This window comes from Aotus nancymaae, unplaced genomic scaffold, assembly GCF_030222135.1.
Source record: "Aotus nancymaae isolate 86718 unplaced genomic scaffold, 86718_ANA_hifiasm-v0.15.2.pri h1tg000048l, whole genome shotgun sequence".
Taxonomy (NCBI): domain Eukaryota; kingdom Metazoa; phylum Chordata; class Mammalia; order Primates; family Aotidae; genus Aotus; species Aotus nancymaae.
This window is the reverse complement of record NW_026988462.1, coordinates 4,997,323-5,024,790: the sequence shown is the minus strand read 5'-3', so window position 1 is coordinate 5,024,790 and position 27,468 is coordinate 4,997,323. Positions and strand designations below refer to the sequence as shown.

Genomic DNA, 27,468 nt, shown 5'->3' with positions numbered 1-27,468 from the left:
GAAGTGATACGGGGCATATCATCACTGGCTTCACAAAAATACAAACAACCATAAGAGAATACTATAAATGCCTCTATGCATATAAAAGAGAAAATCTAGAAGAAATAAATAAATTCATTGACAGATACACCCTCCCAAGACTGAACCAGGAAGAAACTGAATCCCTGAATAAACCAACATCAAGTTCTGAAATTGAGGCAGTAATAAATAGCCTGCCAAGCAAAAACAGCCCAGGGCCAGACAGATTCACAGCTGAATCCTACCAGAGGTACAACGAAGAGCTGGTACCATTTCTACTGAAACTATTTCAAAAAATTGAAGAAAGCCTCCTCCCTTACTCATTCTATGGCACCAGCATCATCTTGATGCCAAAACCTGGCAGAAATACAACAACAAAAAAAGAAAACTTCAGGCCAGTATCCTTGATGAACATCAGTGCAAAAATCCTCAATAAACTACTGGCAAACAAAATCCAGCAGCACATAAAAAAGCTCATCCATCAGGATCAAGTTGGCTTCATCCCCAGAATGCAAGGTTGGTTCAACATACACAAATCAATAAATGTGATTCATCATATAAACAGAACTAAAGACAAAAACCACATGATTATCTCAATCAATCCAGAAAAGGTCTTTGATAAAATTTGACATCCCATCATGTTAAAAATGCTCAACAAACCAGGTATTAAAGGAATATTCCTCAAAACAGTAAAAGGCATATATGACAGACTCACAGCCAATATCATACTGAATGGGCAAAAGCTGGAAACATTCCTCTTGAAAACTGGCACAAGACAAGGATGCCCTCTCTCACCACTCCTATTCAACATAGTATTGGAAGTTCTGGCCAGGGCAATCAGGCAAGAGAAAGAAATAAAGGGTATTCGAATAGGAAGAGAGGAAGTCCAATTTTCTTTGTTTGCAGATAACATGATCTTATATCTAGAAAACCCCATCATCTCAGCCCAAAAGCATCTTAAGCTGATAAACAACTTCAGCAAAGTCTCAGGATACAAAATCAATGTGCAAAACTCTCTAGCATTTTTATACACTAACAAATAAGCAGAGAGCCATCCCATTCACAATTGCTACAAAATGAATAAAATACCTAGGAATACAGCTAACAAGGGAAGTAAAGAACCTCTTCAAGGAGAATTACAAACCACTGCTCAAAGGAAATCAGAGAGGACACAAACCAATGGAAAAAAAAATTCCATGCTCATGGATTGAAAGAATCAACATTGTAAAAACGGCCATACTGCCCAAAGTAATTTATAGATTCAATGTTATTCTTATTAAACTAACAGTGACATTCTTCATATATTTAGAAAAAGTGATTTTAAAATTTATATGGAACCAAAAAAGAGCCCAAATAGTCAAGCCATTCCTAAGCAAAAAGAACAAAGCTGGAGTATGACACTAACCGACTTCAAAATATACAAGGCTACAGTAACCACAATGGCATGGTACTGGTAGAAGAACAGACACATAGACCAATGGAACAGAAAAGAGAACTCAGAAATAAGATCACACACCTACAACCATCTGATAATTTGACAAAATGGACAAAAACAAGCAATGGGGAAAGGGTTCACTATTTAATAAATGATGTTGGAAGTGCTGGTTAGTCATATGCAGAAAACTGAAACTGGACCCCTCCCTTACACCTTATACAAATATTAATTCAAGATAGATTAAAGACTTAAATGTAAAACCCAAAATTATTAAAACCCTAGAAGAAAATCTAGGCAATACCACTCTGGACATAGACATGGGCAAAGATTTCATGACAAAAATGCCAAAAGGAATTGCAATGAAAGCAAAAATTGACAAATGAGATATAGTAATAATTAAACAAAAGAGCTTCTGCACTGCAAAATAAACTATCATCAGAGAGAACACACAACCTATGAAATGGGAAACAATTTCTGCAATCTATCCATTAACAGAGGTCTAATATCCAGAGTCTACAAGAAACTTAAACAAATTTACAAGAAAAGATCAAATGACCCCATTAAAAAGTAGACAAAGTACATGAACAGACTCTTCTGAAAGGAAGACATACATGTGGCCAACAAATATGGAAAGAAAGATCCATATCACTGATCATCAGAGAAATGCAAATCAAAACCACAATGAGATAACATCTCATGCCAATCAGAATGGCTATTACTAAAAAGCCAAAAAAGAACAGATGCTGGCAAGGTTGCAGAGAAAAGAGAATGCTTAAACACAGTGGGAATAAAAATTAGGTCAGCCACTGTGAAAAGCAGTTTGAAGATTTCTCAAAGAACTGAAAACAAAATTACCATTTGGCTCAGCAATCCCATTACTGGGTATATACCCAAAGGAATATAAATCATTCCATTAAATATTATAAGGATACATGCACATTGTATGTTCACTGCAGCACTATTCACAATAGCAAAGACATGGAATCAACCTAAATGCCCATTAATGATAGACTGGATAAAGAAAATGTGTTACACATATACCATGGAATACTATGCATCCATAAAATGGAATGAAATCATGTCCTTTGCAGGGACATGGAGTTGGAAGCCATTATCCTCAGCAAACTAACTCAAGAACAGAAAACCAAACATCACATATTCTCATTTTTTAAGAGGGAGCTGAATGATGAGAACACATGGAAAAAATAGCAGAAACAACATACACTGGGGCCCATTGCGGGTGTGGGGTGTGGGGTGTGGGGTGTGGGGTGTGGGGAGGGAGAGCACCAGGAAGAAGAGCTAAGGGATGCAGGGCTTAATATCTAGCAATGGGATGATCTGTGCAGCAAACCACCACGGCATATATTTACCTATGTAACAAACCTAAACATCCTGCACATGGACTCTTAAAATAAAAGTTGAAAAAAAACAGTGGTGACAGTGTTTTTGTTGTTGCTGTTTTCTAGATATCGGATAGGAAGCAGTGTTAGCATGCCTCTCCGACTTGGAAGGACAGACTAGTGGGTAGGGAGTCACACTGTAAAATTTTTTTTTTCCCCCAGGAGCACCAGACAAAGTTACAGAAAAATACTTATTCAAAAAAGAAACATAACTGACTAACAAACATAGAAAAATGTTCCCTAAATAAGAGAACAAAAACAAATAACCCCATTATAGAGTAAGCAAAGGACACGGACACTTCTAAGAAGGCAACATACAAGCAGCCAACAAACATGAAAAAATGCTCAATATCACTAGTCATCAGAGAGATGCAAATCAAAACCACAATGAGATACCATCTCACACTAGTCAGAATTGCTATTATTAAAAAGTCAAAAAATAACAGATGCTCGCGAGGTTGCAGAGAAAAAGGGAACGCTTAAACACAGTGGGAATGAAAATTAGTTCACCCACTGTGAAAAGTAGTTTGGAGATTTCTCAGAGAACTAAAAACAGAATTACCATTTGACCCAACAATTCCCTTGCTGGGTATACGTCCAGAGAAAAATAAATCATTCCACCAAAAAAGACACCTGCACTCATGTTTATCACAATGGCAAAGACATGGAATCAACCTAGGTGTCCATCAATGGTGGAGTAGATAAAGAAAATGTGACTCATATACACCATGGAATTCTACACAATATGTGCAGATTGAAATCAATATACACATTGATTGACAGAATGAGATCATGTACTCTGCAGCAACATGGGCTCAGCTGGAAGCCATTATTCTAAGTGAATTAACACAAAACCAGAAAATCAAATGCTGCAGTTCTCACTGGGAGCTAAACAATGGATACTCAGGGACACAAACATGTGAATAGACACTGGGGACTCCACAAGGGGTTAGGGAGAGAGAAAGGGGGCCACAAGAGTTGAAAAACTACCTATCAGATACTATGTTTGCTACTTGGGCAACAGGATTATTAGAAGCTCAGATCTCAGCATCACACAATATGCCCACGTAACAAATCTCCACATGTGCCCCCTCCATCTAAGCTAAAAATAAATAAATATAAAGTCACACTGAAAGAAAAATGTTTCCATCACTACTTGTCAAATAAATACAAATAAGAAGCCATTTTTGGCCAGGCACAGTGGCTCACACCTGTAATCTCAGCAATTTGGGAAGCAGAAGTGAGTGGATCACTTGAGCTCAGGAGTCTGACACCAGCCTGGGTGACAAGGCAAAACCCCCGTCTCTACAAAAAAACACAAAAATTAGCTGGGCATGATGGTATGCACCTGTAGTCCCAAGTTACGCAGGAGGTGGGTGCTGTGGTAAGCTGAGATCACACCACTGTACTGCTGCCTGGATGACAGAGTGAGACCCTGTCTCAAAAAAATAATAATAATGATAATAATAATTTTAAAAGAAACCATCTTGTTTTTTTAAATTGGCAGAAAGATTTAGGTATAACAAAAATCAAGGCTTTCAACACTGTGATGTGACAGATCCTCTCAAAAACTATGAAAGTTCACAACCATTTGGAAAGACATTTCTTAAAAATTATTAGGCGTCTAAAAATGTTAACAACCCTTATATTCAGTACATTCTTTTATTGACTGACTGATTGATTGATTGATTGATTGATTGATGGGGTCTCACTCTACTGCCCAGGCTAGAGTGCAGTGGTGTGATCATAGCTCACTGCAGTCTCAAACTCCTGGGATCAAGTGATCCTCCCCAACTCAGCCTCTCTAATAGTGGGGACTACAGGCATACATCACCATATCTGGCTAATTGTTTGAAAAAAATTTATTTTAGAGACAGAGTCTTGCTGTGTTGCCCAGACTAAGCTTGAACTCCTGGCCTCATGCAACCTTCCCTTCTTAGCCTAGGGATTAGGTGGGATTACAGGCATGAGTCACTATGCCTGGGCTCAGTAAATGCATTTTTTTTTTTTTTTTTTTTTTTTTTTTTGAGATGGAGACTCACTCTGTCACCCAGGCTGGAGTGCAATGGTGCGATCTCAGCTTACTGCAACCTCTGCCTCCTGAGTTCAAGGGATTCTCCTGCCTCAGCCTCCCCCGTAGCTGGGATTACAGGCACGTGCCACCATGTCTGGAGAATTTGATATTTTCAGTACAGATGGGGTCATTTTTAATAAACTATTCTAAGAGATAATAAAAAATAACAGGTAAGCTACACATTGAAAATTATTTATGACTATATGAATATCAACAGTAGCAAAAACCAAAACCACCTGAATTTTCAATGTTACTAGATATTTCCATGTAGACAGTTTATCATGTATCCATTTGAATTCTTTTTGACACACTGTTTGACATAAGAAAACAATTTTGATAAAATTGTAAGTGGTAATTTAAACCATGTAAAAATGAATATAAAAAAACCCAGGAAGGAAATACACCTAAACATTAAAAGAGGTTTTATGGGTGATTACTTTTTCTTCCTTGTTAATCTTTGATTTTATGTACTTCTGATTTTCTACAAGGAACATGTGATATTTAAATAACCAGAAAAAAAGGTAAAATACTTGGGTGAAAGTAAAACTACCATGAAATGATTTCATTAGACAAAGGTTATCTTTTTTTTTTATTTTTATAATTCCAACAGATAGCATTTTGGGATCCAAAATTGTTTCTTGTCCTCATAATTCTACTTCATATATTATAGTGTTTTTAATTTGTTGTTTTAAAGATACTTGGGTTTTGAAAAACTTTGGGACAATAAAAATAACCATCCATCCTATAAGAAATAAACAATTATCAAAAAGATAGCACTTCTGAAAGTTACAGAAGCAGCAACTAAATCAAGAGAAAGTTATCTGCTAGATACATTGTAAGCACTGAAGAAAGGCAGTTTGTCAGCCTCTCAAAGAATAAACACACCCAGAACTTTTTGAGAAGAAACAGCAGGAAAAAGTTAATTTCTCCCAATAAATCCCAAACAGCTATTTTTTGAAATTTTCTGATCTGCAGGCTATGGAATAAAGCCCAAATGCATTCTGACATGGTCTAATATGAAATAAAAATGTTTCATTTAAGATGTATTATTTATTCTTAATGTGGTGGCTATAGTCTCCAAGATGGCCCCAACGATCCCCATCTCCTGGTATTCATGCCCTGTATAGCACCTCTCATACTGAACAGAAATTATTTGCTTAACAAACAGAAAATACTGTGTGTTAACTTTTGAGGCTAGATTGTAAGTGACATTGTGGCTCAGTTTTTATCTCTTTATCACTTGTTCTGGAAAAAGGAAGGTGCCATGTTGTGAGGGCACTTAAGTAATACCAAAAACAGGTCTATGTGGCAATGGAATGAAGCACTCTGCAAAAAGCCAGTGCAACACTGAGGACTCCTGCAGTGGCATGTAAGTGAATCATCTTAGAAGCTTGTCCACCTGGCTCCAGTGAAGCCTTCAGATCACTGCAACTATAACCAACATCTTAGCTATATCCTCGTAAAAGAATCTAAGCTAGAACCTCTCAGCTAAGTTGCTCCTAAATTCTTGAACCTCAGAAACTGCTAAGATAAATGTTCATTGTTTTAAGCCACCAAGTGGTAACTTGTTATATGGGAATATATTTATACTTAGCTAATATAAAAACAATTCCATAAAATATTTTGGTTTATGTTTCTGAAGTATGTTTTTATCCAGATAAACTTATCTATTACCTTAGAAATACAGAAGGTTGTGAAAGAGTACTTTTATATACAGAAATGTATCCTTTTGAAGTATACTGGTTTATAACTAATAACAAGAAATTTAATGTTGACTTAAGGCTTAAAATATTCTTCAGTGAGATCAATTCACTTAGTTTTTTAAAAATAGTCAGGGAAAGAAAGTGCTGCTTAATTATGTGACCAAAAATTGCTATTACTAGCTATTGTTGGTAAATAGTGGATTTTGGGTCACTGAAGTAGTGATAGGCTCTAGAGTTATTTACTTTGTTTTAATATCCTACTGTAATCGATATGAGATATGTGTATGTCTGTCTGATCACAAGGGCTACCAGAGAATATGTGTCATCAATCACAGAAAACAGGTAGATTTTACTTTTCCTGAGCAAAGTTACCTGTCTTAAATGAAGACTAAATTTGAATTCCTGCCTTAGTCCACTTAATTAAAACATTAACATGAAGAGGAAAAAAACATTTAATGCATGTTCTTCATATTGCTTTCCTTAAATTGCAATAAATTAAAATTATTAGTAAGAATATCTAGGTACTCACCATGTGCTTTAATGCATTAAAAAGAAGTTTTCTCCCAGAAGGCTTATCAAAATCAGCAATAATCCACAGAGTGACTGCAGAGATTATACTGTCATCTGAAAGTTTCAAACAGTTTAGTCAAATTAACTCTCTTTAAAAATAAAACAAAAACCAGGGGAACATTTATAGGTAACACATAAAAATAATAATAAATATATCAAAATAATATTTCTAAAAATAAGCAAAGATTGCTAAAATTTTACACTTGGATGTATATATGCATGTACACATACATACATATAAATATAAACACATATAAAATTACATATAAAAATGCTACAAGGGTAATTCATTATATAAGGTTATATAAAGCTCCCAGTGTTGGTAAGCAAATCTGCCTTCTAGCTACATTTGTAAAAAAAAAAAAAAGGAAAATTGTTTTTTATATCCCACATGTATGTAAAACCAGAACAATCAAGCTTATTAGTAGATATAGAAAACAGCAATATTTTATTAGCTTATAGTTCATTTATTTCAAACTGTTTAGCTATCATGAACGTGGCCAAATTTATATCATCTTGTTCCATCAATATTCTGAAGTCTCAATTAAATGGGTTTAATTTCATCCAGCATTAAGCAGATAACACCTGAAATGATACTTATCTGGCCTTCAATAAAACCTACAGAAAAACTGGTCCTTACAACCAGGCTACCAATTTAAAATAATTATTAAAAAAATTGCTATACCTAAAACTTACTTCTGAATAGATTTGAAACTACAGTTATTATCACAGTCAGCATGATCTAACCATATAAAAACTGGCTTTGGTTAATGAAAGAAAAAAAAATAACAAAACGGACAGCCTTGATTTCACTTGCAACCTTCAGAAACAAAAGAGAGTAACATTCTTTTCAAAGAAGAAAGGTAAATAATATCTGTGCCTTTTTAATGACAGCCTCTTCACCATCACAGCTTGTATATTGAGAAATATTTCAAAAGCACTAAGTAAATTTCTCAAAACTATTATTTCTTTACACATTTACAGAAATACAAAGAGAAAATTCGATTCTCAGAGCCGACATTCTTTTAAATTGCAAGAGAGTTAAGTAAAGAGCATAAATGACAGGTTAACTTATTCCTTAATTTTTTTAAATGTGTGTGTGTGTTTAGTTTCTTTTTCCCCCCAAGAGACATTTTTGAAATATAACGCAGATCTGGGATAAATATGTTTCTATTTTTTCTTACTTCTCTATGTCTTTTTGCCTTCACATTCAGGGATGTAGCCTGCCATAAGAGGGAACTATTTTATTGTATATTTTATTATTATTTATATTATGTCTTATATTATGTTTGTTAATATTGTTGATTATATATTTTATGATTTGTTGCATTTAATGTAGCCAGACTCCTTTATGAACATAAAATCGTGGAATCTGTTAGAAAGTAATCCAGGAGCCATCCGGTAGAAACTTGGATTTAATCTACAGCATTTACAAAAACTGGTTTTGTGCCCTTTGCTTTAAATCTCTCTCCTATATAAAAGTTTGTCCCTTACAACATAGTTCATTCCATCTGTTTAGGGCACTCTCACTGTTAGAATGTTACCACTTCTCTACTGAGACCAAAATCAATCTTCTTTAACCTTTTACTCATTGGCTCTTGTTTTTATTTCTAGAGCAAAGCAGGCCAAACAAAGCAAAACAAAAACCAACCAAATTCTAATCATATTCATCTATCTGAATAGTCAACTGTACCCTAACTTCCAACTTCTCAGTTGTGGCTAAACCCTTTTTTCCAAGCGTGTTACTGTCTCGGTCTCCTCTCTTCTGGTTGTAACCCCTATCTTAAGCAAAACATCCGCATGTTATTTAATCAGAATGTAGAATTATTATCTTCTCTGATCCAGGAATTGTACTTTTATTTATACATTATAAGATAGTTTACATAGTACTGAGAAGTTTTTATTCTTTTCTAAAAAAGGTGAAAATAGTTTATTTTTAAAAAGGCAAAAAAAAAAAAACAAGATAAACAAAGTTAGAATAGAAGGCATTGTTTTCTCAGCACACCTTAAATACTAAAAATTTTACAAACTCTAAAATTGAAATCTAGGTCTCTACTCAAGAATAGCAGCTTATTAAAATGTATTATGCAACTGCTTTATAAAGATTACAAGTTTTTATCACTTTAAGAATAAATTCAGGTAAATAAAATATGCATATTACCGTCTGGGGTTAAATAATACATGTTCTTTGCAATTACAGCACTCTTATCTTGTGAATCCAAGAAAAAGAAAGTAGAGAAATCTTCAATATCAGCAGTTACTGAAAAATTTCAAATTAAATGTTAAATATAAATAAAGCATTCACAGCTCAATAAGCATTTGTAGAACAGTATAGGATTATTTTACCTGATGTAGATATTAAATTAAGGTACTGCTGGTTAGTATGCAAAATCAAAGAATTTATACGGGGTACAACATTATTCTTTCCCATTAGAAAATCAATTGCGTTCATGTGATCATTTAATGTGCCCTAAAATAACAAAAATGTTATTTAGCTAATATATGCAATTTATATCCATGTTTTAAAAATTATACAGATAATATAAAGATTACTTAATCAAAAATAAAGAATATGCAAATTAGAATTATTACAATATATTTTCTTGTAAAAATTAGATTTTTTTCCAATTAAGCAATTTTTAGATGCAATTGTGCTTAAAATAAATTTAATTAAATATTGGTTTTTGAAAAATTTCAGCTTTTCTTTTAGATTCAAGGGTACCTGTGCAGGTTGGTTACAACATGGGTATATCACGTAATGCTGATGTTGGGGTTATGACTGATCCCATTAACCAGTTAGTGACCATAGTACCAGATAGTTTTTCAATTCTTCCCCCACTTTTTCCTTCCCTCTCCCCTCTAGAAGGCCCAGCTTCTACTGCTGCTATCTTTATGTCCATGAGTACCCAATGTATGGCTCCCACTTAGAAATGAGACATGTGGTGTTTAGTTTCCTGTTTCTGTATTAGTTTGCTTGGCCTCCAGCTGAGTCTACGTTGCTGCAAAGGGCATCATTTCATTTTTAAATGGCTGTGTAGTATCCCATGGTGTACATATGTACTGCATTTTCTTTATCCAATCCACTGCTGATGGGCACCTAGGTGGATTACACATCTTTGCTTTTGTTATAATGCTGCAATGAACATATATGTGTCTTTTTGGTAGAACAATTTCTTTTCCTTTGGAGACGTACCCAGTAATGAGATTGCTGGGTTGAACGGTTATTCTAAGTTCTTTGAAACATTGCTAGACTGCTTTCCAAAGAGGCTGACCTAATTTATATCCCCACTAATAGTATATACACATTCCCTTTTCTCCTCAGCCTCTCCAGTATCTATTGTTTTTTAACTTTTTAGTAATAGTCATTCTAATTGGTATGAGATGATATCTCTTTGTGGTTTTGATTTCTATTTCTCTCAGAAGTAGTAATGTTGAACATTTCTTCATATGCTTGTTGGCTGTCTGTGTGTCTTCTTTTGAGAAGTGTCTGTTAATGTCATTTGTCTACTTTTTAATGGGGTTGTTCTTTGCTTGTTGATTTGTTTGCTACTTATGGATATTAGAACTGTCAAAGGTATAGTTTGTGAATACTTTCTGTATATTCTGCAGGTTGTCTGTTTATTCTGTTGTGAGTTTCTTTTGCTGTGCTCTTTAATTAGGTCCCACTTGTCAATTTTTGTTTTCGATGTAATTGCTTTTGAGATCTTAGCCATAAATTCTTCCCAAGGCTGATGTTCAGAATGGTGTTTCCTAGGTTTTCTTCTACAGTTCTTATAGTTTTAAGCCTTATACTCAAATGTTTAATCCATTTCGTGTTAATTTTTGAATGTGGTAAAGAGTAGAGGTCCAGTTTTGCTTGTTTGCATGTGGCTAACCAGCTATCCCAGGACCGCTAATTGAATAGATGGCCCTTTCCCCACTAATTTTTGTCCACTTTGTCAAAGTTCAGGTGGTTGTAGGTGTGCAGCTTATTCTGTTCCATTAGTCTGTTCCAAGAGCTCTTGTAAGGCTGGTCTAGTGCTAATGAATTCCCTTAGTGTCTGTTTTTGTGCCAGTACTATCCTGTTCTGGTTACTGTAGCCTCGTAGTATAGGGTGAAGTTGGGTAATGCGATGCCTAAAGATTTGTTCTTTTTTCTTTGGATTGCCTTGGTATTTGGGCTCTTCTCTGCTTCCATATGTATTTTAGAATAGTTTTTTCCAATTCTGTGAATAATGACCGGTACTTTGATAGGAAGAGCAATAAATCTGTAGATGTGTTGGGCAGTATGCCTATGTTAACAATATTTATTCTTCCAACCTGTGAGCATGGAATGTTTCCCCATTTGTTTGTATAATATATGATTACTTTCAGCAGTGTTTAGTAATTCTCCTTGCAGAGATCTTTCACATCCTTACTTAGCTGTATTCCTAAGTATTTCATATTGTGTGTGCATGTGTGTGCCTGCGTGCACGTGTGTGGCTACTGTAAATGGTAATGCATTCTTGATGTGGCTCTCTGGTTGAATGTTATTGGTGTATAGAAATGATAGTGATTTTCGTGCATTAATTTTGTATCCTGAAACTTTACTGAAGTCATTTATCAGTTCCAGGAGTTGTCTGGTGAAGTCCTTAGGGTTTTCTAGGTATAAAATCATATCATCAGTGAAGAAAGATACTGGACTTCTTTTACTATTTGGATGCCTTTTATTTGTTGCTCTTGCCTGACTGCTCTGACTAGGACTTCCAGTACTATGACGAATAGTAATGAGACTGGGCATCTTTCTCTTTTGCCTATTTAGGATGATATTGGCTGTGGGTTTGTCATAGATGGTTCTTATTATTTTCAGGTACGTTCCTTCAGTGCATAGTTTGTTGAGGGTTTTGTCATGAAGGGATGTTGGATTTTATTGAATACTTTTTCAACATCTATCAAGATGATCACATTTTTTGTTTTAAATTCTGTTTATGTGGTGTATCACATTTACTGATTTGTGTATGTTGAACCAACCTTCCCCAGGAGTGAAGCGTACTTGATCATGGTGAAACTTTTTGGTATGCTGCTGGATTCAGTTTGCTGGTATTTTGTTAAGGATCTTTCCTTCTGTGTTAATCAGTGATACCAGCCTGTAGTTTTTTTGTTTTTTTTTTAATTGTATCTTTGCCACGTTTTGGTATCAGAATAAGGCTTTGCAGAATGAGTTAAGGAGGCATCAATCACTCCTCCTTGGTTTTTTGGAATAGTTTAATTGTTAACAACTCTTCTTTGTACATCTGGCAGAATTCAGATATGAATCAATCTGGTCAAGGGCTTTTATTGGTTGGAAGGTTTATTACTGATTCAATTTTGGAACTCAAGATCAGTCTGTTCAGGGTGTCAGTTTCTTCCCAATTCAATCTTGGGAGACCAGGAATTTATCCATTTCCACTAGATTTTCCAGTTTGTGTGTATAGAGGTCTTCTGTGGATCTTCTGTATTTCTATGGGATCAGTTGTAACATCACCTTTGTTACTTCTGATTATACTTATTTAGATATTTTTTCCTTTGTTAATCTAGCTAGTTGTCTATTGATTTTGTTTTTTCCTTTCCAAAAACCAACTTTTGGTTTCATTTGTTCATTGTATAAATTTTTGGGTCTCAATTTTGTTCAGTTCTAGTCTGATTTTATTTATTTTATTCTGATAGCTTTGAGTTTAGTTCGTTCTTGTTTTTTCTAATTCCTGTAGGTGTGATGTTAGGTCATTATTCTGAGACTGTTCTAACTCTTTGAAATAGGTGGTTAGCACTATAAACTTTCCTCTTAACACTGCTTTTGCTGCATGCCAGCGATTTTGGTATGTGGCTCATTTTCATTTATTTGAATTTTTATTATTGCTGACTTAATTGCACTGTTTACCCAAAAGTCATTTCAGGAGCAAGTGGTTTAGTTTCTATGTAACTATGTAGTTTTCAGAGATCTTCCAAGTTCTGATTTCTATTTTTACTCTACCATTGTCCATGACTGGTATGATTTTGATTTTTAAAAATTTATTGAGACTTGCTTTATGGCCAAGCATACGGTTGATCTTGGAGTATGTATTCTGTGGCTGATGGGTGGAAGGTTCTGTAGATGTCTATTAGGTCCAATTGGTCACTGTTCATTTAAGTCCAGAATTTCTTTGTTAGTTTTCTGCCTTGATAATCTAACACTGTCAGTGTCTAACATATGATAGAAACTGCAGAGTAGCCAGCTAAGAACTTCTGATAGGTGCAAAACCTCATGTACCAATATTAGCTTTGAATGTAAATGGCCAACATGTCTCACTTAAAAAGCACAGTGTGGCAAGTTGGATAAAAAACAAGACCCATCTGTCTGGTGGCTTCCTCCTTCCTCAGGCTTTCGAGTAGCTGGGACTATAGGTACACACCACCATGGCTGTCTATGTTTTAAGTTTTTTGTAGAGCAGTTTCACTATGTTGGCCAGGCTAGTCTCAAACTCCTCAGCTCAAGCAATCCTCTTGGATTGCCCTCTGAAAGTGGTGGGATTACAGGCATGAACCACCATGCCTGGCCTAAATTCTTTTTTATTTTTGTATAACTCAGTTAGTTCAATAATAGTGGGGGAATTGAAGTCTCCCACTACTACTGTGTAGCTGTCTTAAGACTTTTCATAGCTGTGGAAGCATTTGTTTTATGAATCTGGGTGCTCCAATGTTGGGTGCACATATTTGGGATAGTTAAGTCTTACTGTTCAATACTTTATAATTATGAAGTGCCCTTCTTTACTATTGTTGGTTTCAAGTCTGTTTTATCTAAGAATAGAGATTCCTGCTTTTTTTTGTTTCGTGTGCATGATATATCTTTTGCCAACTCTTTGCTTTGAGACTATGGGTGTCATATGCATGGGATGGGTCTTCTCAAGACAGCAGACAGAGGGATCTTGTTTTTTATCCAACTGCCACTCTGTGCCTTTTAAGTGAGGCACTGAAGCTATTTATATTCAAGGTTAATATTAGTACATAAGGTTTTGATCCTATGTGAAGTTCTTAGCTGGCTTTGTAGTTTTTATCATGTGGATGCTTTATAGGGTCTGTGGGCTATGTACTTAAGTATGTTTTTGTATCATTCTTCCATTTACATGTTTAGAACTCCATTAAAGAGCTCTTATAAGGCTGGTCTACTGCTAATGAATTCCCTTAGTGCTTGTCTGGAAAAGATTTTATTTCTCCTTCACCTATGAAGCTTAGTTTGACAGAATACAAAATTATTGGTTGGAATTTCTTTCCCTTAAGAATGCTGAAAATAGATCACGGAGAAGTCTGCTGTTAGTCTTATGGGGTTCCCTTTGTATGTGATCTGACATTTTTTTTCTAGCTGCCTTTAAGATTTTTAACTTCAGCACTGACCTTGGACAGTCTGGTGACTATAAGCCTTGGTGATGCTCACTTTGTATAGTATCTCACAGTGTTCTCTGAATTTCTTGTAAGTGAATATCTATTTCACTAGCAAGATTAGGGAAGTTTTCTTGAATTATCCCCTCAAATATGTTTTCCTGGTTGTTTACTTTTTCTCCTTTTCAGGAATGCCAGTAATTTGTAGGTTTGGTTCCTTTAGATAATCCCATATTTCTTGAAAACTTTGTTCATTTAAAAAAAATTTTTTTTTTTTTTGAGATGGAGTTTCGCTCTTGTTACCCAGGCTGGAGTGCAATGGCGCGATCTCGGCTCACTGCAACCTCCGCCTCCTGGGTTCAGGCAATTCTCCTGCCTCAGCCTCCTGAGTAGCTGGGATTACAGGCACGCACCACTATGCCCAGCTAATTTTTTGTATTTTTAGTAGAGATGGGGTTTCACCATGTTGACCAGGATGGTCTCGATCTCTTGACCTCGTGATCCACCCGCCTCGGCCTCCCAAAGTGCTGGGATTAAAAAAATTTTTTTTTCTTTCCAGACAGGGTCTCACCTTGTCATCCAGGCTAGAGTGCAGTGGCATGATCATGATCCACTGCAGCCTTCATCTCCTAGGCTCAAGTGCTCCTGCTGCTCAGCCTTTTGAGTAGCTGGGACTACAGCCACACACCACCACATCTGGCTAAGTCTTAAGTTTTTTTTTTGTAGAGAGGAGGTTTCACTATGTTGCCAAGGCTGGTCTGAAACTCCTCAGCTCGAGCGATTCTCTTGAAATGACCTCCCAAAGTGGTTGGATTACAGGTATGAACCACCATGCCTGGCCTAAATTCTTTTTTGTTTATTTTTGCCTGACTGGGTCAGTTCAAAAGCCTAGTTTTCAAGCTCTGAAATTCTTTCTCCTGCTTGGTCCAGTCTATTGATAAAGCTTTCAATGGTATTTTGAAATTCCTTAAGTCATGCTTCTATAGCCCTATGCATTTCTATCAGCTGATTTTACTTTAGGTTGTATGGTTCGACCTACAAGCCAGTAGATAGCCCTTATGAGTAAAAGACAGCTGAGGGCAACATGGCAGGGTATACACTTGGTCTTTGTTACTGGGATAATCTCTGTTGTCTAAGGCAATGGGCTGATCTGTAGGGTACATAGTGGTCCGGGCTCCCTGCTCAGCCATGGTGGGCAAGATGGGCAGGGCCAGACTGAGCAGGCCTTCCTATAGGTCACCCAATGGCAGGCACAAGCACCAACATTGAGGGATAATCCAGTGGGCAACCATCAGGTGTCCAGAGGTGTGCCTAGGTATGAAGCTAGGAAAATTCCTTGGCTCCAAGTTCTCTGCACAGGGAGGGGCAGCCTAAACTCCTAATCCAGGAGGGTGGGTGTTCCAGATTCCTGAAGATATGCCTGGGCATGGAATATAAAGGGCCCCTCTGCACCACAATCTCTGCACAGGGAGGGTGGCATGGCATAAGCTGTTAAAAGTATCATTTAAAAAATCACTATTAAATGATCAGAATGAAAATTTTTACCAAATTAACTACTGTCATTAAAATAATTTTTTAATAAAAGTATCATTTATAAATATTATTCATCATGTATTTTCTCATAAAAGCTTACCTACCTTAAAAACTTCTCTTTGTAAATATATAGATGCATCCATCATTCTTTGAAGAATAGCCGTTTCTAGTTCTTTAATATTCATCTCTTCATGCTTAAAGGGTTCACCATTATAAAGAGCTTGAGGCAAAGGACCCAGGCCAGTCATCTTATAAAAGCTTGCTCCAGCCTATTCAGTTAAAAAATATCGGAGTGTTAAACAAAATATGATTGTTTAAAAAATAAATGCAAGAAAAAGAAACACTGCCACATTTTTATATGCCAAGGGAGAAAACAGCCATTTTGCTAACCTTATCTGTCCTTTCCAAACATTACTTAAAGGAAAGTAATTTACCTACAAAGAATAGGAGTTAAGAATCTTTTCTGTAAAAGGCCACCAAGTAAATATTTTAGGCTTTGTGAACCACCTGTTTCTGACACAATGACTCCACTTTCATGTTACAGCACAAAAGCAGTCACAGACGATATATGAATAAACAAATATGGCTGTGTCCCCAAAATACTTTACAAAAACAAGCAGTGGGTGGACTTGCTGATTCTTGGTATAGAGTATGACATTTACTTAACAATAAAAATCCAAACATTTATCTGCATCAGAGACTTACTTATCCCTGTATTGATGTTCAATAAACATTTATTCAATCCTGCCACCTGCATTAGGCTAAATACTGTGATTACAGAGCTCAAAGTCTTTTCTCAAGGGGTTCACATATATACAGATAAAACAGAGGAATGTAGAAGATTCTATGGGGCCCAGGAGACGCATCTAATCAAGCTTGGGTATGGAGAAGAGGAATCATACAGTGCTGCTTTTAGGGAGTCATATTAGAAGTCTTAAAGGCTTAAAAAAATTTGCCAGGGATATAAAGTAGAGAAAGACATTCCAAGTGAAGAGAGCACAACAAGGACTGAAAGGGAAGTGAGTGTACAATATACTTAGGCAATGTAAATTCACAGGTGACATGGTTTGGCTGTGTCCCCACCCACATCTTAAACTGTAGCTCCCACAATTCCCACGTGTTGTGGGAGGGACCCAGTAGAAGGTAACAGAATGATGGGGGCAGGTCTTTACTGTGCTATTCTTGTGGCAGTGAATATGTCTCATGAGATCTGCTAATTTTGTATGAGGGAGTTGCCCTGCACAAGTTTTCTTCTCTTGTCTGCCACCATGTGAGACACGCCTTTCACCTTTTGCCATGATTGTGAGGTTTCCTTAGCTACATGGAACTGTGAGTCCATTAAACCACTTTCTTTTGTAAATTGCCCAGTCTCACATGTCTTTATCAGCAGTGTGAAAATGGACTAATATAGCAGTGTTTACAGGGTGTGAAATATGGGGGAGAGCTGTTAGATGTAAGGTTAGAGAGGGGTTTTAGCCAGAGGCCAGATCATGAAGGTCCTCAACATTCAAATTTTAGCTTATGAATTAAAAAGTGACGGGGCTGGGTGCGGTGGCTCACGCCTGTAATCCCAGCACTTTGGGAGGCCGAGGGGGGTGGATCACGAGGTCAAGAGATCGAGACCATCCTGGTCAACATGGTGAAACCCTGTCTCTACTAAAAACACAAAAAATTAGCTGGGCATGGTGGCACGTGCCTGTAATCCCAGCTACTCAGGAGGCTGAGGCAGGAGAATTGCCTGAACCCAGGAGGCGGAGGTTGCAGTGAGCCGAGATCGCGCCATTGCACTCCAGCCTGGGTAACAAGAGCGAAACTCCGTCTCGGAAAAAAAAAAAAAAAAGTGACTAAATACCTCATTTGCTATCCAATACCAAGTATTGTAATCATTATAGCCAACATTTGCACAAATACTCTAGAAAGCCAAGTACTACTATTAAATCAATTTTAAAGATGATAAAACAGATACACAGAGATTAAATCACTTCTTATGTCATATAGCTACAATGTTTTGGAAGTGGAATTTGTACCCAGATCTGTCTGACCAAGAGTCTGAACTCTTAACCACTGTACTATACTATCTGTGCATTCAGAGGGCACCTACTATGTATTAGGTTTATAAATGCATGTTAATGATATGCAAACTCTATAATAAAGAAACTTATAGCTTAATAGAGGGAAAGATGGATATATATTAAAAGTGAGTGTGAAATAGTATTTTGGGGGTACCAAGCAGGTCATGGTAAATTTTATCTGGGAAGGGAGTTCATGCAAAATATCTGATTTGCTTATTTTTAAAAGGATACAATGGCAACAATGGGAAGAAAGAGCATATTTTAGGACACTGCTTCAGGGGCTACTACAGTTGTAAGGGAATGAAAAAGCAAGAGCAAAAAAAAGTCAGTGATAATAGGCAAATTGAGAATGAGGCAGTTTCTGAAATATTTAACAGTTTCCAAAACCTTTTTAAAATTAATTTTATTATAGTTTAAGTTCTAGGATACATGTGCAGAACATATGGGTTACATAGGTAAACAGCAAATCACCTATGTTACATAGGTGATTTGCTGCACCCAGCAACCTATCATCTACATAAGGTATTTCTCCCAATGCTATTCCTTCTCTAGTCCCCCACCTGCCAGCAGGCCCTGGTGTGTGATGTTCCTCTCCCTGTGTCCATGTGTTCTCATTGTTTAACTCCCACTTATGAGAACATGCAGTGTTTGATTTTCCGTTCCTGTGTTAGTTTGCTGGGAATGATGGCTTCTAGCTTCATCCATGTTCCTGAAAATGACATGAACTCATCCTTTTTTTCTGGCTGGATAATATTCCATAGTGTATATGTGCCACATTTTCTTTATCCAGTCTATCACTGATAAGCATTTTGGGTTGGTTCCAAGTCTTTGCTATTTTGAACAGTGCCACAATAAACATACGTGTGAATGTGTCTTTAAATGATTTATAATCCTTTGGGTATATACTCAGTAATGGGATTGCTGGGTCAATATTTCTGGTTCTAGATCCTCGAGGAATTGCCACAGTCTTCCACAATGGTTGAACCAATTTACACTCCCACCAACAGTGTAAGAGTGTTTCTATTTCTCCACATTCTCTCCAGCATCTGTTGTTTCCTGACTTTTCAATGATCACCATTCTAACTAACATGAGATGGAATCTCATTGTGGTTTTGATTTGCATTGCTCTAATGACCAATAATGATGAGCTTTTTTTCTTTTTTTGAGACGGAATTTCGCACTGTCGCCCAGCCTGTAATGCAGTGACACGATCTTGGCTCACTGCAATATCCACCTCCTAGGTTCAAGCAATTCTCCTGCCTCAGTCTCCCAAGTACCTGGGACTATAGGTGTGAACCACCACACCTAGCTAATTTTTAATTTTTTTGTATTTTTAGTAGAGATGGGGTTTCACCATGTGGGCCAGGACAATCTCGGTCTACTGACTTGGTGATCCACCAGCCTCAGCCTCCCAAAGTGCTGGGATTACAAGCATGAGCCACCCCGCCCAGCTGATGAGTTTTTTTATATATGTTTGTTGGCCACATAAATGTCTTCTTTTGAGAAGTGTCTGTTCATATCATTTGCCCACTTTTCAATGGGGTTTTTTTTTCTTGTAAATTTGTTTAAGTTCTTCATAGATTCTGGACATTAGTCCTTTGTCAGATAGACAGATTGCAAAAACTTCCCCCCATTCTGTAGGTTGCCTGTTCACTCTGATGATAGTTTCTTTTGCTGTGCAGAAGCTCTTTAGTTTAATTAGATTCCCATTTGTCAATTTTGGCTTTTGTTGCCATTGCTTTTGGTGTTTCAGTCATGAAGTCTTTGCCCATGCCTATGTCCTGGACTGGTACTGCCTATGTTTTCTTCTAGGGTTTTTATGGTTTTAGGTCTTATATTTAAGTATTTAATTTATCTTGAGTTAAATTTTGTATAAGGTATAAGGAAGGGGTCCAGTTTCAGTTTTCTGCATATGGCTAGCCAGTTTTCCCAACACCATTTATTAAATAGAAAATCCTTTCCCCATTGCTTGTTTTTGTCAGGTTTGTCGAAGATCATATGGTTGTAGATGTGTGGCATTATCTCTGAGGCCTCTGTTCTGTTCCATTGGTTTACATATCTGTTTTGGTACCAGTATCATGCTGTTTTGGTTACTGTAGCCTTGTAGTACAGTTTGAAGTTAGGTAGTGTGGTGCCTCCAGCTTTGTTCTTTTTGGTTAGGATTGCTTGGCTATATGGGCTCTTTTTCCATATGAAATTTAAAGTAGTTTTTTCTAATTCTGTGAAGAAAATCAATGGTAGCTTGATGGGGATAGCATTGAATCTATACATTACTTTGGGCAGTATGGCCATTTTCATGATATTGATTCTTCCTATCCATGAGCATGGAATATTTTTCCATGTTTTTGTATCCTCTTATTTCTTTGAGCAGTGGTTTGTAGTTCTCCTTGAAAAGTTCCTTCACATCCCCGTAAGTTGTATTCCTAGGTATTTTATTCTCTTTGTAGCAATTGTGAATGGGAGCTCACTCATGATTTGGCTCATTGTTTGTCTATTATTGGTGTATAGAAATGCTTGTAATTTTTGCCATTGATTTTGTATCCTGAGACTTTGCTGAAGTTGCTTATCAGCTTAAGGAGATTTTGGGCTGAGATGGGGTTTTCTAAATATACAATCAGGTCATCTGCAAACAAAGACTAACTTCCTATCTTCCTATTTGAATACCCTTTATTTCTTTCTCTTGCCTGATCATCCTGGCCAAAACTTCCAATACTATGTTGAATAGGAGCGGTGAGAGATGGTATGCTTTTCTTGTGCCAGTTTTCAAAGGGAATGCTTCCACTTTTTGCCCATTCAGTATGATATTGGCTGTGGGTTTGTCATAAATAGCTCTTATTATTTTGAGATACATTCCTTTAATACCTAGTTTATTGACAGTTTTTAGCATGAAGGGGTATTGAATTTTATTGAAGGCCTTTTCTGCATCAATGGAGATAATCATGTGGTTTTCGTCATTGGTTCTGTTTATGTGATGGATTACATTTATTGATTTGCATATGTTGAACCAGCCTTGCATCTAAGGGATGAAGCTGACTTGATTGTGGTGGATAAGGCTTTTGATGTGCTGCTGGATTCGGTTTGCCAGTATTTTATTGAAGATTTTCGCATCAATGTTCATCAGGGATACTGGACTGAAATTTTCTTTGTGTGTGTGTGTGTATCTACCACTTTTTGGTATCATGATAATGCTGGCTTCATAAGATGAATTAGGTAGGAGTCCCTCTTTTTCTATTGTTTGGAATAGTTTTCAAAGGAATTGTATCAGTTCCTCTTTGTTTCTCTGGTAGAACTTGGTTGTGAATCTGTCTGGTCCTGGGCTCTTTTTGGTTAGTAGGTTATTAATTACTGTCTCAATTTCAGAACTTGTTGTCAGTCTATTCATAGATTTGACTTGCTTGTTTAGTCTTGAAAGGGTGCATCTGTCCAGGAATTTATCCATTTCTTCTAGATTTTCTAATTTATTTGTGTAGAGGTGTTTATAGTATTCTCTGATGGTAGTTTCTATTTCTGTGGGATCAGTGATGATATCCCCTTTATCATTTTTTTTACTGTGTCTATTTGATTCTTCTCTCTTTTATTAGTCTGGCTCACGGTCTATCTAGTTTGTTAATCTCAAAAAAACAGCTCCTGGAGTCATTGATTTTTTTGAAGGGATTTTTGTGTCTCTATCTCCTTCAGTTTTGTTCTAATCTTAGTTAATTCTTGTCTTCTGCTGGCTTTTGAAATTGTTTGCTCTTTCTGCTATAGTTCTTTTAACTGTAATGTTAGGATGTTGATTTTAGATATTTCCTGCTTTCCCCTGTGGGCATTTAGTGCTGTAAATTTTCCTCTCAACACTGCTTTAGCTGTGTCCCAGAGTTTCTGGTACATTATGTCTTTGTTCTCATTGGTTTTAAAGAACTTCTTGATTTCTGCCTTAATTTTGTTATTTACCCAGTAGTCATTCAGGTGCAGATTGTTCAGTTTCCATGTAGTTGTGCAGTTTTGAGTGAATTTCTTAATCCTGAATTCTAACTTGATTGTCCTGTGGTCTGAGAGACTGCTTGTTTTGATTTCCATTCTTTTGCATTTGCTGAGGTGTGTTTTACTTTCAATTATGTGGTCAATTTTAGAATAAGTGCTATGTGGTGCTAAGAAGAATGTATATTCTGTTGATTTGGGGTGAAGACTTCTGTAGATGTCTATTAGGTCTGCTTGGTCCAGAACTGAGTTCAAGTCCTGAATATTCTAGTTAATTTTCTGTCTTGTTGATGTATCTAATATTGATAGTGGGGTGTTAAGTCTCCCACTATTATTGTGTGGGAGACTGAGTCTCTTTGTAGGTCTCTAAGGACTTGCTTTATGAATCTGGGTGCATATATATTTAAGATAGCTAGCTCTTCTTGTTGCAGTGATTCCTTTAACATTATGTAATGCCCTTCTTTGTCTTTTTTATGTTTGTTGGTTTAATGTCTGTTTTATCAGAGACTAGGACTGCAACCTCTGTTTTTTTTTTTTTTTTTTTTGGTTTCTATTTGCTTGGTAAATATTCCTCCATCTCTTTATTTTGAGCCTATGTGTGTCTTTGCACGTGAGACAGGTCTACTGAATATAGCACACCAATGGGTTTTGACTCTATCCAATTTGGCAGGCTGTGTCTTTTAATTGAGTCATTTAGCCCATTTACATTTAAGCTTACTATTGTTATGTGTGAATTTGATCCTGTCATTATGATGCTAGCTGGTTATTTTGCCTGTTGATGCAATTTCTTCATATTGTTGATGGTCTTTACAATTTGGCATGTTTTTGCAGTGGCTGGTACTGGTTTTTCCTTTCCATATTTAGTGCTTCCTTCAGGAGCTCTTGTAAGGCAGGCCTGGTGGAAAAACAATCTCTCAGCATTTGCTTGTCCGTAAAGGATTTTATTTCTCCTTCACTTCTGAAGCTTAGTTGGCTGGATATGAAATAGTGGGTTGAAAATTCTTTTCTTTAAGGATGAATATTGGCTCCCACTCTCTTCTGGCTTGTAGGGTTTCTGCAGAGAGATCCGCTGTTAGTCTGACAAGCTTCCCTTTGTGGGTAACCTGATCTTTCTCTCTGGCTGCCCTTAACATTTTTTTCTTCATTTTAGCCTTGATGATTCAATGCTTATGTGTCTTGGGGTTGGTCTTCTCGAGGACTATCTTTGTGGCATTCTCTGTATTTCCAAAATTTGAATGTTGGCCCGCCTTGCTAGGTTGGGGAAGTTCTCCAGGATGTCCTGAGGAGTGTTTTTCAACTTGGTTCCACTCTTCCTATCACTTTCAGGTACAGCAATCAAACGTTTGGTCTTTTCACACAGTCCCATGTTTCTTGGAGGCTTTGCTCATTCCTTTTCATTCTTTTTTTCTCTAATCTTGTCTTCATGCTTTATCTCATTAAGTTGATCTTCCATCTCTGATATTCTTTCTTCTGTAGGTTGATTCTGCTATTGATACTTGTGTATGCTTCACAAAGTTCTCGTGTTGTGTTTTTCAGCTCCATCATGTTATTTATGTTCTTCTCTAAGCAGGTTATTCTAGTTAGCAATTCCTCTTTTTTTCAAGGTTCTTAGCTTCCTTGCATTGAGTTCGAATGTGCTCCTTTTGCTTGCAAGAGTTTGTTATTACCCACCTTCTGAAGCCTACTTCTGTCAATTCATCAAACTCATTCTCCATCCAGTTTTGTTCCTTGCTGGTGAGGAGCTGTGATCCTTTGGAGGAGGAGAGGCATTCTGGTTTTTGGAATTTTCAGTCTTTTTGTACTGGTTTTTCCTCAACTTCGTGGATATATCCTACCTTTGGTCCTTGATGTTGGTGACCTTTGGTTGGGGTTTCTGTGTGGACATCCTTTTTGTTGATGTTAATGCTACTGCTTTCTGTTTGTTAGTTTTCCTTCTAACAGTTAGGCCCCTCAGCTGCAGTTATGGTGGAGTTTGCTGAAGGTCCACTCCAGACCCTGTTTGCCTGGGTATCGTTAGTAGAGGTTGCAGAACAGCAAAGATTGGTGCCTGTTTCTTCCTCTGGAAGCTTCCTGCAGGAGGGACACCAGCCAGATGCCAAGAGGAGCTCTCTGGTATGAAGTGTCTGTTACCCCCTGCTGGGAAGTGTCTCCCAGTTAGGAGGCACAGGGGCCAGCGACCGACTTGATGAGGCAGTCACAAGTAAAAGTGACAGAACTTGATGAACAATTTTTTGGGAGTGTGAGGAAAATAATTACTTAAGGATGACTACTAGGCTTTCAGCATGGGTGGTTTGGGTGAATGGTTGCTATCTACCCTCTAGACTAGGGACTAAAGAAGAAAAAAATGTTTGGAGCAACAAGGAAGATCATGGGCATGGTTTTAGATTCTTTCGATTTAAGATGCTTATGGGAAATCCACTAAGCAGCTGAATACATGGGTTTGGAACTCAAGAAAGATGTCCCTCCTATAAATACAGGCACTCTTCGCTCTTACTCTATGACTTCTAATTAGGCAACCTTTCCAATCCAAAAGCTAAGTACCACAAATAAGCCAATAACACTGCATTTTATATTTTTAACTCACACATCTTCTGAGCTATGGGTCATATATCCAGTTGCTGATTTCACATCTCCCTTGGAAGTCGCAAAGGCAACTCAAATCCTCTATGTGGAAAATTACACTTCTGATCTTATCTCCCAATTCTTTTCTCTTCCACTACTTTCCTTCTTGGCATTGACTCTACCAGTTAGTTGTTCAGCTGAACCCTGGGAATTACCCTTGACAATTTCTCTTCTCCCCTCTACCCTATCCAATCCAGCAGCACTTGGATGGTACCTCCTAAATAATTCAAATATGTCTATTTTCTCTGCTTCCACTTCTTCCAAAAGCCTGCTAGCCCATCTCACATCTCTCACTTTGTATTTCCTAATACATGTCACCACACCTACTCTTCCCCACTAACAATCCATTCTCAACGAAGAATGCTCTTCAAAAAAAATGCATGTCACTGTCACTTCATTACTTAATGCCTTTTATGTTTTTCACTGTTGCCAAGAGCTTCCACTGATATGAGTACATTAAATATTGTTCACAAGACCCTGTGTAATCAGACCCTTTGCTTGCCTCTCCAGTCTTGTCTCCTTAACTGTACCCCATTCATACAGACACAATATATGCTTTCAATCTACACAGTAACAACATCGGCTTCTCTCAATTCTTTTACATCTCAGACTTCAACATTTTTCTCTGACTGGAATGTTAATCTTTTAAAACCCCCTTGTTTTCTTTTGTCTAACTCTTCCTCCTGCTTGAGGACTTAGCTTAAATATCACTTCTTCAGAAAAGTATTCCTTATCCCCATGCTCCAAACCATTCTTCTTTCATTCAGTGTGTTCCGTATTTGATGAGTCCCTTCCAAAGAAGGCTCATATCTATTAATTTTTGGAATTTCTTTGTACTATTTCTCTTTCTCTGACAATTTCTTTGAGTTGTTGCCCCCCCCCACCTTTTTTTTTTTTGGCTCTTTCTGAATCTTCTGGGTTGAGTCTCTGTTTACCTTTTTAAAAAATTGACAAAAATTATATATATTTATAAGACATATTTTTATATTCATACACATTGTGGAATAGCTAATGAAGCTAATTATCACATGCATTACCTCACATACTTCTCATATTTTGTGGTAAGAATCCTTAAAATGTACTTTCTTAGTAATTTTCAAGTATACAATATATTGTCATTAACTATAGTCACCATGATGTACAATAGATCTCTTGAACTTATTTCTCTAGTCTAACTGAAATTTTGTATCCTTTGACCAACATCTTCCCAATTCTGTGAACCCCAGCCTCTGGTAACCACCATTTTACTCTGTTTCTGTCAGTCTGACTTAAGATTCCACATGAGGAGAGACTATGTGGTATTTGTCTTTCTGTGCCTGGCCTACTTAACATAATGTCCCTACTTACCTTTCTTTCTTCATCGTATTTAGATTGAATTCCCAAAACATCCCGAATATTGGCCTGAGGAAATTTATTTTGGAGAACACTCCTCACATTGTCCACAGTGAGTATATTTTTATCATTCTTCACTTTTTTGTACATCTGTGAAAATTTAGTTAATATAATTAATTTTACTCTTACAGCAATTAGTTTTCTTTTCCTTAGCATGCAGATTCTTATTTTATAAGTTTAAAACATGCTAACTACATATACACATATACTACATACAAATAATTTTAACCATAAATCATATTCTAATAAAGATGGTTTTAAAATATTCTATAGTTTTCAAAAATATCATAAGGAATTTATGTTTTATTCTATTTTGATGAAATCAGACACCAAACTTAAGACCTTCTGCACAGCAAAAGAAACAATCTTTAGAGTGAACTGGCAACCAAAAGAATGGGAAAAAATTTTTACAAGATACCCATCTGACAAAGGGCTAATATCCAGAATTTACAAAGAAAACAAATATACAAGAAAAAAACCCCATCAAAAAGTGGGCGAAGGATATGAACAGATACTTTTCAAAAGAAGACATTTATTGGCCAAAAACACATGAAAAAATGCTCATCATCATTGGTCATTAGAGAAATGCAAATCAAAACCACATTGAGATACCATCTCATGCCAGTTAGAATAGTGATCTTAAAAAATCTGGAGACAACAGATGCTGAAGAGGATGTGGAGAAATAGGAACACTTTTACACTGTTGGTGGGAGTGTAAATTAGTTCAACCATTGTGGAAGACAGTGTGGCGATTCCTCAAGGATCTAGAAATAGAAATACCATTTGACCCAGCAATCTCATTACTGGGTATATACCCAAAGGATTCTAATTGAACTATTATAAAGAGACATACACATGTATGTTCATGCGGCACTGTTTACAAGAGCAAAGACTTGGAACCAACCCAAATGCCCATCAGTGATGGATTGGATAAAGCAAATGTGGTACATATACACCATGGAATACTATGCAGCCATGAAAAAAGGATGAGTTCATGTCCTTTGCAGGGACATGGATGAATCTGGAAACCATCATTCTTAGCAAACTGACACAAGAACAGAAAACCAAACACCACACGTTCTCACTTATAAGAGGGTGTTGAACAATGAGAACACATGGACTCAGGGAGGGGAACATCACACACTGGAGTCTGTTGCGGGGTGGGGGTCTAGGGGAGGGACAGCAGGGAGTGGAGAGATTGGGGAGGGATAACATTAGGTAGACAGGGACATGGAAGCAGCAAACCACCATGGCATGTGTGTACCTATGTAACAATCCTGCAAGATCTGCACATGTACCCCAGAACTTAAAGTAAAATAAAAAAATTTAAAAAATAATA

The 27,468-nt window shown here is 36.8% G+C and overlaps 1 protein-coding gene across 2 annotated transcripts in view; it reads right to left on the bottom strand.

The window, feature by feature from the left end:
• Positions 1 to 27,468, bottom strand: part of UGGT2 (UDP-glucose glycoprotein glucosyltransferase 2) — a 246,456-nt gene that overhangs the window by 91,086 nt on the left and 127,902 nt on the right. For both annotated transcript variants that reach the window (XM_012458621.2, XM_012458622.2), the window contains exons 16-20: positions 26,085 to 26,219; positions 16,188 to 16,352; positions 9,547 to 9,670; positions 9,362 to 9,460; positions 7,160 to 7,254 (exon numbers count right to left, since the gene is read on the bottom strand). In XM_012458621.2, the coding sequence (XP_012314044.1) occupies positions 7,160 to 7,254; positions 9,362 to 9,460; positions 9,547 to 9,670; positions 16,188 to 16,352; positions 26,085 to 26,219 (618 nt within the window). The remainder of the gene's footprint in view (positions 1 to 7,159; positions 7,255 to 9,361; positions 9,461 to 9,546; positions 9,671 to 16,187; positions 16,353 to 26,084; positions 26,220 to 27,468) is intronic.